The sequence below is a fragment of the Anser brachyrhynchus genome (assembly GCF_964034855.1).
Source record: "Anser brachyrhynchus genome assembly, chromosome: 1".
In the NCBI taxonomy this organism is placed as follows: domain Eukaryota; kingdom Metazoa; phylum Chordata; class Aves; order Anseriformes; family Anatidae; genus Anser; species Anser brachyrhynchus.
The window spans coordinates 70,847,250-70,862,454 of record NC_137694.1 but is presented as its reverse complement, the minus strand read 5'-3'; the positions used below and the strand labels follow the sequence as shown (position 1 = coordinate 70,862,454).

Sequence of the window (15,205 nt, the reverse complement as noted above, 5' to 3'; positions counted from 1 at the left end):
CCTGAAAAGCTTAAGCAGCAGCTGATGTAGGAGCTCCTAGTCTTACATTTGAGATTTTTCTCCAACAGGATTTGCAAACAGAGAAATATTAATAAAACTTACTTGCTACATGTAGTCACTACATGAGGATTGCTAGCAACCAAGCACTCAATGTGAGAGGGCAGCTTACAACAGGGGCAACAAATGATGACCCTGAAAACAGAGTCTGTAAGTATACTGTGCGCTCTCTAGTAGTGCACCAGTATGAACTACAGGTGTTAAGGTGTTTGGAAGATATGCTGTTGCTTTTTCCAGCAAAGAAATACGTCAGAGGAAAGTGGATGCATAAAGTCTGTCTCCAAAAGGAAGAGCTGCCACAGGAGCTGAGCTCATCTGGAAAAAAACACTGGAATGCAGGATCCGGTTCTACTGGAACAGGGAGGGTCAAGCCACTAAGCCTTCTACCTGGTGCTTCTGCTGCAGAAAGCTTCTAGGACAGCACATACCACTTAGTCTTACCCCATAAGCCAGAAGGAACTACAGTAGGAAAGCACCCATCAGGTGCTAAAGACTAGAATTTAGTGACCCCTGGTGAAAGCAAAGGAAAACAAAACTCAAGGCCCTCTACCAATTTTAACACATAATAATTTTATAAGAAAATCTTCCTATTTTGTATTGAATACAAACCACTGAGATACAATCTGAGATTCAATACTGAACTAGCTGGGCTTTTGGTCCAATCTAGTACATCCATTCCTGCACAATTTTGTTATTACTGCTTAGACTGAAAATGCTAAGTGATTTCAAATTTAGATTATGTGCTCTAAAATTGAAAGCACATTAAGATAAACAATATTTCCTATCCCTCCACCATTCCAATTGCAATGACCGTAATATTAAATACATCATGGCATGCAAGTAGAAATTAAATTAACAAAGTTGAATCAATATATTTTGCAACAAAAACATTATATTTTGTCAGAGTCAAGAACACACTTTGTATTCTCAAATTAAAAAAAAAAAAAAGTAACTAACATCGAGATATGGAAACACTACAAAATTTGCCTTTCACCTATAACACTGTCATTATACAAATTGATTATTTCTTCTGTCCTATTTATGTTGTGTAAAAATATCATGTATGATAAAAATATTTTTTTTTTGTTTTCTAAAACTGCACAATATGTGAAATTACTCCCACGAGGTAAGAAACTTTTTTGCAATCTTTTTACAATAAAAACAAAAATCTGTCTTTTGTAAACTACTATGGTGACCTCTCCTGGTAGAAAAATATATGACCACCGACCATGAACACACTCATTAATCCTCAAAGGAGGAATTACACCTGACCCATTTTATAGTTTATTTTTTAATGCCATATCCTCAAAAATCTTGATGTCATTTACAAATCAAAACTGACACATGAACTACTAGAACATTAAGAAAACATTGCAGTCTCCTGCAGTATAGGCAAAAGCCTATGCAAGAGGTTTTTCCAACTTCTTCAAAATAAATTTTTCAATAGAATCACCTTAGAGGGGAAAAATAAAATAACTTCTTCTATTGGGGAATTCAGATTTGGGACAAATTAAAAGGATAAAATGAAGGAAGCCTGAAAAAGAAAATGGATAAGCATAAACATATCCAGGATTTGCACATAGTATTTCTTCCTTTTCTGGCTTTTTTTTCCTTTTTTTTTTTTTTTTTTTTTTTTTTAATAAGAGAAACAGTAACACCTATGGGAACTTTAGTGAAAAATACTACTAAATACTTTTTTTTTTTTTTTTTAAATCTCAGTCAGTTAGCTACTATGATCTTAGAATAAGACAATTTTAAGGTTAGTGGTCATGCCAAAAGTTCGTGATAACACACCAGGCAACTCAAAGAACAGCTGTAGATATTCCATGCTTTTGAATGACCACTCAACAATACTAACTGCTGAAAATATTTAAATTTCTTGTATAATATGTACACATATATGAAAAAGAGCCATAAGCTGCTTATATATGAGGAAGCAGACATGCATATAAGTTTGATTGCCTCCAAGAAAAGAATGTGGCTGAAGATGCATGACTTCAAACGCTACACTAAATAAAATTCTAGAGGATCACTTACAGAATGAGGAGTATAAAAGGAAGACATACATAGAAGTTACAAATATTAAAAGTCAAAAAGAACAGTTAAGTAAACAGTTTTTTTGTAATGAAAGGCAACATGAACAATCAGAACTGATTTGATTGATCTATTTGAACTCAAAGTGAATATTTCAATGAGCGAAAGGATGAAGAAGTAAAATGCTTAGAACTCTGGGAAATATGGTGAATGGAAATAGAGTTAAGGAGCACATATGAAAAACATTGGGAAAGTAGCAGATAAGCACAAGTACTAATTAGGAGTCAATTCTGTCACAGACAGTGAACAATGTTGACTATAGATTAAGTATTGACTGTAGAAAATTCCATAATCACTGTTCTTGACTTGTGTATGGGAAAAGGTATGAGAAAGGCAAGCAAACCCTGAGAATTATCTCCATTAGTGCTAAAAGTGTCCAGAGAGTCATTATGGAGGAAAAAAAAATCATTAGTATTTGGCAGTGTTTTTTTTTTCTTTCCTGTTTTTACCAGAAGTATTAAATGCACTTTTTAAAATTAATTTTAAGTGATACCTGAAATTCTGATGCTCTCATGCATCTTGGGTACAGGCTTTACCATGTGGTGTGCCAAATTTATAAGGCAAGAAAGCCACATTCCATCCCCTACCCCAAATCTTTACTCTTAGTGCATACCATACACTCTGGTTATCCACCTTCTGGTACTCAGGCATGACATGGTAATTTTTTGAGGCAATATCACAAGATCAAATGAGTCCAACAACCTCATCATCTTGATGTTCCTATGCTGAACTTGCTCCAGTTTTTCGAAGACTTTCTTGCAGTGGTGAGCCAAAACTAGGTGCACTGTCCTCGATGTAGTCAAATTAGCCCTAAGTAAAGGGGAATAGTCACTTCCCTTGTTCTACTGTTCCTAGAATTCATTGCTTCGCTGCATTTAGAGATTGACTTTAAAGGCCTGCTAGCTGTCCTGAGCTTGTTGACCTTTCAGAGTTGCTATTACTGAAGTCTAAGTTTGTACTCCTTCCAGGATCTTAAATGGCATAATATCCTGATTGCTACAGACAATGCATTGTCTTTGATTATTATATCCCCAAATAATTTTCCTTGTAGATCTGAATAGTAGATACAACTGTTTCATTCCCAGTTGTTCCACTCAGTACCCATACCTAGATGTTAACCCTGAAACACTAAAATCTCTCAGATCACAGATCACTTGCATCTTACTGTGTTGCTTTTTTTAATGGGTGTTAGCTGGATGAAAGTCCTCCATAAGAAAAAGGGTACATGCCCCAAAATTTTCAGTTTTTTAAAGATGACTTTGCCTGCTTTTTTTTTTTTTTTTTTTTTTTTTTTTTATCCTGATCAAGCAGTCCATAACAAACTTCCACCAAGATTTGGCTTCCACCTATAGTGGCCTGTTGTAAAATCCTGATTTGGTGCACCAAGTGTTGGAGAATTAATTTAATACCTAACTACTGGAAGAACAGTCCATCACAACTCAATTTTAAGTCCCGTTTCTATACATTTTTCCCAATACTTCATGCTTTAAATATCAGAGCAGGTAATAAGAAAGCAGACGTAAGACTTGGAAGAAATCCTCCATTTTGATCACACCACAACAAATTGGCAAAACCAAGCAGCAAATTGATCCAAAAAAGCAGTATGTGAGGGATGGCTACAAGCAGTTTTGTAACTGTGACTACTGAAAAGGTAACTTAAACTGCTGTATACTGAAAATAAATTTTTGAAATAATCCTGCCCAGGATGGTGTTTATGAACTTGTGATATGGCCTCACAAATTACTATGTCATGCCTGAGTACTAGAAGGTAGATAACCAGAGTGCATGGTATGTGCTAGGAGTAAAGATGTGGTGGTGGGGGATGGAACATGCTTCTTTGTGCTTGTTTCTCCAGACTTTGTACAAGAACTTTCTCATGAAGCAAGTCCTAAATACAGACAGACAAGCTCCCAGTGGTACAGAACGAGGACCAAGGAAAACATAGGAAACTAGAGACTCTATCATACCACAGCACATACAGCAATCTGAACTATACGTATATAGATAATATATGTATATATATATATTTAAAACATTCATTGTGTACATTTCATGCACCTTGAAAGGATAATGAATACAGATCTTTATGGAGTTAGTTTTGTTTAATTGAACTGAATAATCATTACTAAACTGACTGATTTGGTGGATAGATGCACATTTTAATAGCAACTTTTTGTGCTCATGAGTTTGGAAAGAGTTTATGTTGTACATAATGATTTATGTAAGGGCTTGTTATTCTGACACTTTAATAAATATTTTCTACACAACTTTGGTCTTTTATTCCTTTGAACTAAAGGTACATGTTTGTAATGCAAAATGTAGAACTTGAGCAAGCTTGTTTCTAGAAGGTGGAAGAAAAGAACAAAGCAGTCAATCCACCTCTGTATTAAAGCAGACAGTAAGGCTCTATGAAAAGGAAGATGCTCCTCATATATCAGTGTAGACAAATGCACTTACATTAGCATAGGTTAGTTAGCAATAGGGCAATCTTCTGCTGCATGACTAATTTGCAAGCCTTACTACCAGAGTGGGAAAAGTTTCAGAAAGATGATAAGTCATACAAGTAAGACTTGCGTGAGGAATAGTCATGAACAGACACACACACACACACACACACACACACACACAGACATACCCCTTAAACACGCATGCAGGCATACCACAGCCTCTGTTCCAGAAATGGCCCTGCAGACAAGAGGAAGAATCCTAATGTACAAAATGTAATTGTTACATAGTGGGATGCAACAACGTGTTTCCTAAAAACCTATAAAGGCTCAAGTAGATTTTGGTCAGCTGCTATTTTTGTTAGCAGCCTAACGCTCCAGCAATATCTTCCCCAGAAAGGGAACAATAGAAACAAAACTGGGAATTTAACAAATGCACTGAGCAGGTCAAGTGCAAAGTCCATTTATATATTAATAATGTGCATAAAGCAAACTAATCCATGAGCATAGATGTATACATCTTGATCATCCACTGGGCCCAGAAAGTCATGCTCTCTAAAAAGTCTTGAGAGATGTCTTGTAATTGCAAAGTGAGATGGTTTTACCCTGCTGGGCAGCTGAACTCCACCACAATCACTTCTCACTCCCCTTCCTCAACAGAAAAGGGGAAAAAATATGATGGAAAGGCCTTAAGGGTTGAGATAAGGACAGGGACATCACTCAACAGTTACTGTCATGTGTAAACCAGACTCAGCATAGCTCCCTATCATATATATATATATAATATGTATAATATAATATAATGTAATGTAATGTAATGTAATATAATATAATATAATATAATATAATATAATATAATATAATAAATATAATATAATATAATATAATATAATATAATATAATATAATATAATATAATATAATATAATATAATATAATATAATATAATATAATATAAATTTATTGTTTATCACTAGCAGAGAAGAGCAGTGAGAAACAAAAAGCAAACTAAAAAGACCTTACCCCCATCCACCCTCTTCTCCATCCTCCCCCTGAGCAGTGCAGGGGAACAGGGAATGGGGGCTGTGGTCAGTCACTCCTTCACAGTCACTCCCTGTCCATGCTCTACGTGGGGTCCCTCCCACAGAATGCCATCCTTCCCGAACTGCTCCTCTGTGGGCTTCCCACAGGCAGCAGCTCTTGAATAACTGCTCCCACACGGCTCCGTACCACGGGGTCCATCCGTTAGGAGCAAACTGCTCCAGCAGGGGTCCCCCATGGGCGGCAGCTCCCTTCAGACCCCCTGCTCCTGCGTGGGCTCCTCTCCATGGGCTGCAGCTCCGGCGTGGGGCCTGCTCCTGCAGGGGCTCTCCATGGGCCGCAGCCTCCTCCAGTCTGACCCTTATCTATATTTTCCCATTAGGTAGGGAAAGATAGCAGTAAGACACTCTCACATTAGCCTTCTTAAGAGTGAGCAAACAGCCTAAGTCATCATGGAATAAGATCTAATAGTTGCAATTATAGCTGAATTGTGATTGCATGCTGAAATGGAATCAGAGACGACTACTCATTTTCTTTCAGCTAAAATTGTGGTGTTTGGCATAAACTGTACAGACAGTCCTCCAAACACATGTATGCTTCTCTTACAACCTAGTTATGCTGCACAGTTTTGACATGAAAGAGCTGATAGGAATTATGGTGGATTACCATGGGTTTCTGGGAGAAATGTAAGGGTTAACTACGGAACAAGGGAATACAAAATGCCATCTGGATCATGATGGGTACGAGCAAAACAAGATAGTTTACCAGAATAGTTGAAGACACAGGAAAAAGGCACCGTAGAAATACCAGTATTCATTTTAGTCCCATAATTCAATGCTGCAGTGTAAAACAGTCCTGCAGAGGCAGAAGTAGAAGCTAAGCTAAAGGTTCATATCCCAAGCCAACTCTTTTATGGACATTTGTGCCTCACATTAACACCTATTCTGACTGCTCTCTTCCCTCTTAGAGGTGTAGCCTTTTTACTACAACTCTTGATAGAACCCGTTTAATATACAGGTCTTCAAATCTCACTTTAACATCAGGGTGTTGATAATAACCTATGCCAAAATGGATAAGCATGCTAAATCTGAACAGAATTGTAAGGTCAGGATGTTCTTTTTATAGTCGGTGAACACAGAAGCTTTTAAACACCAAAAACAATCTAAAAAATGCTTGTGAGATGGTATAATCAGGATATGCAAGTTTGAAAACCATGATTGCTGATTCATTCAGTCAGCACATCTCTATCTTTACTTTCTTAAGAATAATATTCATTTTTAAGAGGATTTTGGATCTATCAAAAATAGATCCAAGTTTTCAATGAAGAAAACGGAAGAATGAAAGTGTCCCAATTTTGAGGACAGCGTGGCACATTAATAAATCTCATGCAAGAAGTGTGTTTACAAATGGGTATGTAAACCAATGGAGAATGAACATAGAGACAAGCTTATTTTAACCATGGGAATGTCAACACAAGAGCTGGAAAAAGAGACAGAATATTGCTAGAAAAGTTGGGAGGTCATGAAAGCAGTACAGAGGGCTTTGACTGAGATGTTATATTTGATTCTATAGGTTATAGGTGAGAAATCACATACTTCATAATAGTCCATCATCAATAAACCCTGTCTGCCCTGGCTACTTGGACATGACTTCTTTAAGTTGGTTCAAGTCAGGTGTCTCGAATTTACCTCTACCCCATAATTCCAACAGTATTAGAGAAGCTGCAACAGCAAAGTTACACAGTCATGTAGACAGTTTGGTAGGCTAAGTGGCAAAACTCAAGGATGTGGAACAGAAGCCATATAGCTGAGATATAGAATTGCACTGCAAAGGAGGGCTAGTCCTTTGAATTATACTAGTGCTGGTGTATCATTGTTACATAACGTCCTCAGAAGCATAGAACACCTCCCTTTTTTAAATCAAGATCAGTCATTTCCCTATAATGCATTATCCAGTTGAAACAATTTTTAATCAGAGAAGTTAATTGTACAACCTAAGTCATAGAAGGTGTCAAATGAACAAGCAGTCCCTTTTGCTTCTTAATGTCCCCAAACTTTTGCTTAATTTTGTTTTGTTTTCATTTTTTCCATTTACAAATTTATACTTCTAAGAAACTGCACATTCCTGATTTTTGTAGTAAGAGTAAAATAAACCTCCTAAGTCATCTGTATATACACACTTCAACTTCACAGTCCCTCTACCAAAAGGGAGAAAGAACTTAGAAATAACTTTAGGCTTAGCCCAAAATAAACACTAAGGAAAAACAAAACAAAACAAAATAAAACAAAAAAAAAAAACACATAGAAACAGTCTGTTCTTCCAGGGCTTTCAATCTTGTTTTTAGACTGAAAGGGTACAGATAATTTGGACAGGTATCTGCTATAGATGGACACCAATAAATCAACAAATAAATGAAAATAAATAAAACCTAAACCTTTAAGCTTCCTGAAAATCACTACTCTTCACTCTCTGTTCTGTCAGTGTTTATTAGCATGATCCATTGTGCCAATGTTACTGTCACTTTTTTCATTTACCATTTTGATAAATAGCCAGAGGACAAAAAGGAAAAAAAAATAGTCACGGGAATTAACAAAGATAATACAATGTTTTTACATGGAACAATTAAATTTCTCTTACAGCTGGAAAAAAAAAATGAACCTTCCTAGAGCAGTGACATGAATATGGAAAATATTTAGTACTACGAGAATAAAAACCTCTTTCAAATGGTAGCATTTGAAAACTCAAGACAAGTTTTACTATTCCTTCTACCACAGAAGTGAACTTATTTTACCACATGTAAACAACATTTTACAGCATGTCTTTTCTACATATGTGTAAAAAACAGTATTTCCCTTTAAGCCCAAGCAAGGACCTTAAATAGAGCAAATTTCCCACATTTGGGGAAGCATAGCAATAAACCTTCATCAGAAACTGTGGCTAAGCAACACGTTCAAAGCCTCAAAAATTATAGATTGGCCTTAACATGCAAATGCAGAACTAAAGAGTCTTTTTTTCTTTTTTCTCTAGAAATCACTTCAATTGTCAGAGACTTGAAAACATATGTTGGTTTATGCGAGAGGGGGCTGGATAAAGGTTTGGGTCTTTTTTAGGTTTCACACCTAATGTTGTTATCTTACACCACCCAGATACAACATGAATATCAGAAAATTAAGTATTTGATAGAAGGTTTCAGTGGCTTAGGACACACCTGCAGTTACATCTGTTACTAATGTGCAATATTTTCTCCAGTGACACATATTATCCAAAATTGTATTTGGCATGACATCTCACCCTCTATAAGAAAATACAAACACATTTAAGCATCTACAAGTGTCAAATGATATCCTTCTTGTCAGGTTTTATCAACTTTCAACATTATAATTTTTAAGTCAATCCTTCTCAACTGTTCATCTACCACAATATACCTTCACAACTACGAAAACAACACCAGCATGACATACTAGTATTTATCAGCTACTGACTCAGTAATAGGGCTATGCAAAGAATTGCATGTTTCTTGAATGAGAAGAGAAATAAATCAATTTCATTCTGAATTTGATCCAATAGATGATTTGGTCCAGTCTTGTATCTTACCATGCTGGCACTCTCCACTGTTCTCAAGCAGCTCAACATTAAATCTTTACTAGTATTACTGTTTCTGGTGGTGGTTATACTGAACTATAATTGCTCTGCATCCTTCAGTGAGTATGAGAAGATTACATATGAATGGCAGAAGACTGCACTTTGTTTGACACTGAATATGGCTTAAAGGTTAATCAACATTTGTTACAGAATTAACATTAGTCAAATCCAAAAACAACTCAGGGATCCTAAACATGGCTTAGTCAACTGCACATGAAAGCCACGTGTACTAATGTAGTCTAAGCCACAGTAAAACAAATAATAACTTATTTTTGTTTTCAAACCAGCTGGAAAACCAAAATGCATCACATTAGAAATCTTAGAAGCACTTAACAAAAAGAAATTATAATAAAACTTCTGAGACTATCACACTTTGAGATAGAGGACCTGAGTAGCTAAAATCCAGATGTTTTCAGCAACTGTTTAAAAATGATTTACTCCATTTTTAACAAAGGATGCTTTATCATTCTTAACTTTCTAAAGGAGGCCATGGGCGAGCAGAGGAGGAAAAGTCTCTGAGGTCCTTACAGAAATGATTTGTACTTTAATTCCCACCTGCTTCAAATTAATACTTCAGTATATATGTATTTTGTAACAGTTCATGAATTGTCACTAGATGGAAACTCACATTTTTAAAACACTTAATATCGCAGGACTAGTAACACAGTTCAAGTACATTTCACCTCTGAACTAGCCGCTGATAGTTCAGATAAAAAGTAGTAGTGATGAAAAGAATTGTTACCTAGCCACTGTGAAATCAATAAGTAGCCTCTGTCTACCTCCAAGTGAGCTGCTTTTCTTATTGCAGCATCTTTTTTTTTTTTTAATGACTACTTAAGATTTTAATAGCAAGAAAAAGGGTCTTAGATAAGGATGTTACATAAGCAGCACAGTGACTTTATGCTTCTGCAAAATACCACGTATAAAACTGATACATGGATGGATTACTAACAGCCCCATGAACTGAAAACTACCAACTTCATAGTCAAATGCACAAAACTGTGATAAAAGCTGTTCCTTCCTGTTAGATATACTGACAAACTAGTCTAACAGAAATCACTTAGAATTATATAATGGAACATAGAAAGAGTTAGGTGGAAAGGGACCTTAAAGATCATCTAGTTCCAATTCCCCTGCCACGGACAGGGATACCTTCACTAGATCGGGTTACGACAGTCCTGAAATTCGGGTACTTCAGAAAAGCGTGGTTCTTGCACAGTTTTCACTAGAAGACTTAGAAAAGTTTTGTTTTAAAAATACATTCCTGGCTATGGAATATTCTGTTTCATACTGCATAAGACAGCAATCACCCATTGTGAAAACTACAGTGTACAATTTCATAACTTATGTAAAGCAAGTATATAAAAACAATCAATTGAGCAAGTACTCTCTTAGTTTAGTAATCATTCCTTTTAAATTATGACCTTCCTTAAAGTAAAGGCAGGTAATATTTTAAATTAAGTATCATGTTTTGTATGAGGATTTTTAAAATTATCTCCTTTGTTCACCTAAAGCAATTCACAGTTAGTCAAAACTTTCCCAAAAAAGTGTCTTTCCCCCAAAAGTTCGCTTACCATCCAGAAAAGGGTTCCAGTGGCAAATTCAGAATAATGTTCTACAGTAGACAGTACACTGAATATTAAACAAATCAACACCAAGAGAAATCTGTAAAAAGAAAACAGTGGTTAGTGACTTGTTAAGTTGAACTGTAAATTTAAGTCTAGTTTTAGTTCTTTCATTCATGTAACATTTTTAATCACAAGTACTTTGAATTTAATTCATTCATTCTTCCTAGTCAAATAAAGATTATGCTCTGAATGTCTTTGTTTTGCATTCCATAACTTAAGAAACATGGAATGAAAGAACTGAAAGGATGGTTGGAAATAAGGAGAAAATTCTTCTCAGAAAGAGTGGCTAGACGTTGGAATGGGTTGCCCAGGGAGGTGTTGGAGTCACTGTCCTTGGAGGTGTTTAAGAAAAGGTTGGATGTGGTACTTAGGGGACGTGGTTTAGTGGGTAATATTGGTGTTAAGGGTATGGCTGGACCAGATGATCTTGGGAGGTCTTTTTCAATCTTCCTTAATGATTCTCTGATGTTAAATCAACAGATCAAACTCAAATTACCATGTAGAATTTTCCAGAGAAGCTAGTAGTAATGAATGTTTCATGTAAAGACACTGATTGATGTATAACTTATACACTTTGGTAGAAAGCTATAATAATTGATAATACATTAATTAAAGAAGAATTAGACATATGACTAGAGTGAGGATTCGTAACTTTAATGAAAACTGTTCCATTAACTGCATTCCATGAACTTGCAACTTACATAAATACAGTATAAACAGCTACTAACATAGTATTTCCAGTATCATTATTCAGAACAAGAAAAAAAAAAAAAATCTCAAAATACATATTCCTATTTCCCAAAATTGTTTAAAATGAATCAAAATTGAAGTTATGAGAAGCAGAAAATAAAATGTGAAATTGAATCCTAGTTGACTAAATGCTTAAGGATTGGCAGAATATACATCATCATGATGCACAAAATGTCTCAGCCATCTTCCCACCATTGGCAAAATGTTAAACATTTAAGTAAACGGTTAAAATAAAAGCTTTATGCAAACTTTGTTTGCACTACATTTTTCATCATCTCTTAAGTTCATTCAGAAAACAAGAGAAAAATAAGAAAATGAGATTTCTTCCACTAACAGCCATAAACAGTAACATTCCCTGTTGTGTACCAGCTCTTTCATCTGTCATTTCCTCTGTTTCCACGTCAAGGGTGTATATCCTAAACTCCCAAACGAGCAATAAAACCTTAACAGTCAGTCCTGCATGAGACATTTTTTCAGGAAAAAAAAAAAAAAAAAAAACTTCTGAAGAAGATAAACATTCTTGACAAGGCTTGTTCTAGAACTTCAAAACAAATGAACAAATGACAGACTAACAGTGCTGGTGACTGCACTACTAAACTTGCATGATTTCAGTAAACTTAAACACACTAAAATTTAGTGTGCTTTTGGTGGCTTTTACATTAAAAACAAATAGGAGGAAGAACTTGTCAGGAAGGGCAAAAACTCACATTCAACCTAGAGACTTGATACATAAGAACTCCTTAGGCACTTGTACTGGTCAATATTTTCATTAGTGTTCCAGAAGAAGACATGAAATGTGCTTCATCAGGTCCACACATGACACCAAACCTGGGTTGCAGTCAACAAACCTGAGAGCAGAGCCACTGCTCAAAGGTGCCTAGACAGGCTACAGGAACAGGCCTACAGGAATCTCATAAAAACTAAACATGAATAAATAACAAGTCCTGAGTAGTGTGAGGGCACAAACCCAGATCAGATGAAGGCTGTCAGTATCCAGACTGCATCCCTGGTAGCCTGGCCAGAAGGTAAAGGGCAATGATGGTTCCCTTTTGCTGGACTACACCTGGGGTGGTGCACACAGCTGTGGCCCCGTGGCACTGCACAGGGGTGACACTGCAGAGGGAGCTTGGCAGAGGGCAGTAGCAGCATGAGAACCCTGACCCAGCATGAGCAGGGACTGGTGTCACCAAGCTCATTCAGTGGGGGTAAGCCCTGCTCCTACTGTCTACCATATGTCCCACTTGCCCAAAAGTCCTCCTCATCTTCCAGTCACCTGAAAGCTCCTGCCTATGATACACACAAAACCCAACATTTTTGAAAATGACATAACCCACATGTTTTCATACTTCATGATTAGATCACAGAATCACAGAATCACAAAATCACAGAATCGAAGGGGGTGGAAGGGACCTCGAAAGATCACTGGGTCCAACCCCCCTGCCAAAGCAGGCTCCTTAGAGCAGGCTGCCCAGGTAGGCGTCCAGATGGGCCTTGAATATCTCCAGAGAGGGAGACTCCACAACCTCCCTAAGCAGCCTGTTCCAGTGCTCTGTTACCCTCACCGTGAAGTTCTTTCGCATGCTGGTGCGGAACTTCCTGTGCTCTATCTTGTGGCCATTGCCCCTTGTCCTATCCCCACAAACCACTGAAAAGAGGTTGGCCAAATCCCTCTGTCTCCCACACCTCAGGTATTTATACACATTGATAAGATCCCCTCTCAGTCTTCTCTTCTCCAGGCTGAACAGACCCAGGTCTCGCAGCCTTTCCTCATAGGGAAGATGCTCCAGGCCCCGTATCATCTTTGTGGCCCTCCGCTGGACTCTTTCCGGGAGTTCCCTGTCCAGCACCTTGTCCAGGTGCTTCTAGAACACCGCAAGGGATGATGACTCCACCATGTCCCTGGGCAGGCCGTTCCAGCACCTGATCACTCTTTGAGAGAAAAAGTTTTTCCTGATATCTAATCTAAATCTCCCCAGGTGCAACTTGTGGTCATTTCCTTGAGTCCTATCATTAGTTATCTGAGAGAAGAGTACAACCTCCCTTCAGGAAGTTGTAGAGTGCAATGAGGTCTCCCCTGAGCCTCCTCTTCTCCAGACTAAACAATCCAGCTCCCTTAGCCGCTCCTCATAAGACTTGTGTTCCAGACCCCTCATCAGTTTTGTTGCCCTTCTCTGGACACGCTCCAGGCCCTCAATGTCCTTCATGTAGTGAGGGGCCCAAAACTGAACACAGTACTCGAGGCACGGCCTCACCAAAGGTGAGTACGGGAGATGATCACCTCCCTACTCCTGCGGGCTACACTATTTCTAATACAGGCCAGGATGCTGTTGGCCTTCTTGGCCACCTGGGCACACTGCCAGCTCATGTTCAGCCAAGCATCAATCAACACTCCCAGGTCCCTTTCCTCTTCACAGTCTTCTAGCCACTCTGCCCCAAGCTTATATCGTTGCATGGGGTTATTGTGGCCAAAGTGCGGGACCCGGCACTTGGCCTTATTGAACTTCATCTCATTTGCCTCAGCCCAGCAGTCCAGCCTATCCAGATCCCTCTGAAGGGCCACCCTACTTTCAGGCAGATCTACACTACCTCCCAACTTGGTGTCGTCTGCAAACTTACAGAGGGTACACTCAATCCCCTCATCCAGGTCATTGTAATGTCCATTGTAACGAGACAAGAGCTGAACTTAACTCCATTAAGCACTACCCGGTGGGCGTGGCCCTCCAGCCAGTTCTTCACTCAGAGAAGAGTATACCCGTCTAGGCCACGGGCAGCCAGTTTCCTCAGGAGAATACTGTTGGAGACCATGTCCAAGGCTTTGCTGAAGTCTAAGTCGACTACATCAACAGCCCTTCCCTCATCTACCAGTCTGGTCAAAAGATCACAGAAGGAGATAAGGTTGGACAAGCACGACCTGCCGTTTGTGAACCCATGCTGGCTGGGCCTGAACCCCTGGCATGCAAGTGCCATGTGATCTCACACAAGATGATTTGCTCCATAACTTTTCCTGGAACTGAGCTCAGGCTGACAGGCCTGTAGTTCCCCGAGTCCTCTTTATGGCCCCTCTTGTAGATGGGAGTCACATCGGCAAGTCTCCAATCCTCTGGGACCTCTCCAGATAACCAGGAATGCTGATAGACGGTAGAAAGCGGCTTGGCAATCACCTCTGCCAGCTCCCTCAGCATCCTAGGGTGGAGCTCGTCTGGTCTCATGGACTTGTGACATTCCAGATGGAGGAGCAGGTCTCTAACCGTCTCTTCCTGGATCACGGTGGGGATTCGCTACCTGAATGATAGGGGACATCCAGGTCAGGGAGTAAAGTACCCTGAGGATAACTGATCCAACTACTAAAGACAGATGTAAAGAAGGCATTGAGAACCTCAGCCTTATTCTTATCCTCAGTGATCACAGTTCCTGCTGCATCAAGGAAAGGATGGAAATTTTCCTTGACTCTTCTCTTGGTGTTCATATATTTGTAAAAGGATTTCTTGTTCTCTTTTACTGCAGTGGCCAATCTGAGTTCAAGATGGGTTTTTGCCTTTCTAACTTCCTG

At 38.4% G+C, this 15,205-nt stretch overlaps 1 protein-coding gene across 1 annotated transcript in view; it reads right to left on the bottom strand.

Annotated features, from left to right (window-relative positions):
* Window positions 1–15,205, bottom strand: part of LOC308185124 (potassium voltage-gated channel subfamily KQT member 1-like) — a 524,663-nt gene that overhangs the window by 475,609 nt on the left and 33,849 nt on the right. The window contains exon 3 of the mRNA XM_080572865.1: window positions 10,852–10,942. Coding sequence (XP_080428991.1) covers window positions 10,852–10,942 — 91 coding nt within the window. The remainder of the gene's footprint in view (window positions 1–10,851; window positions 10,943–15,205) is intronic.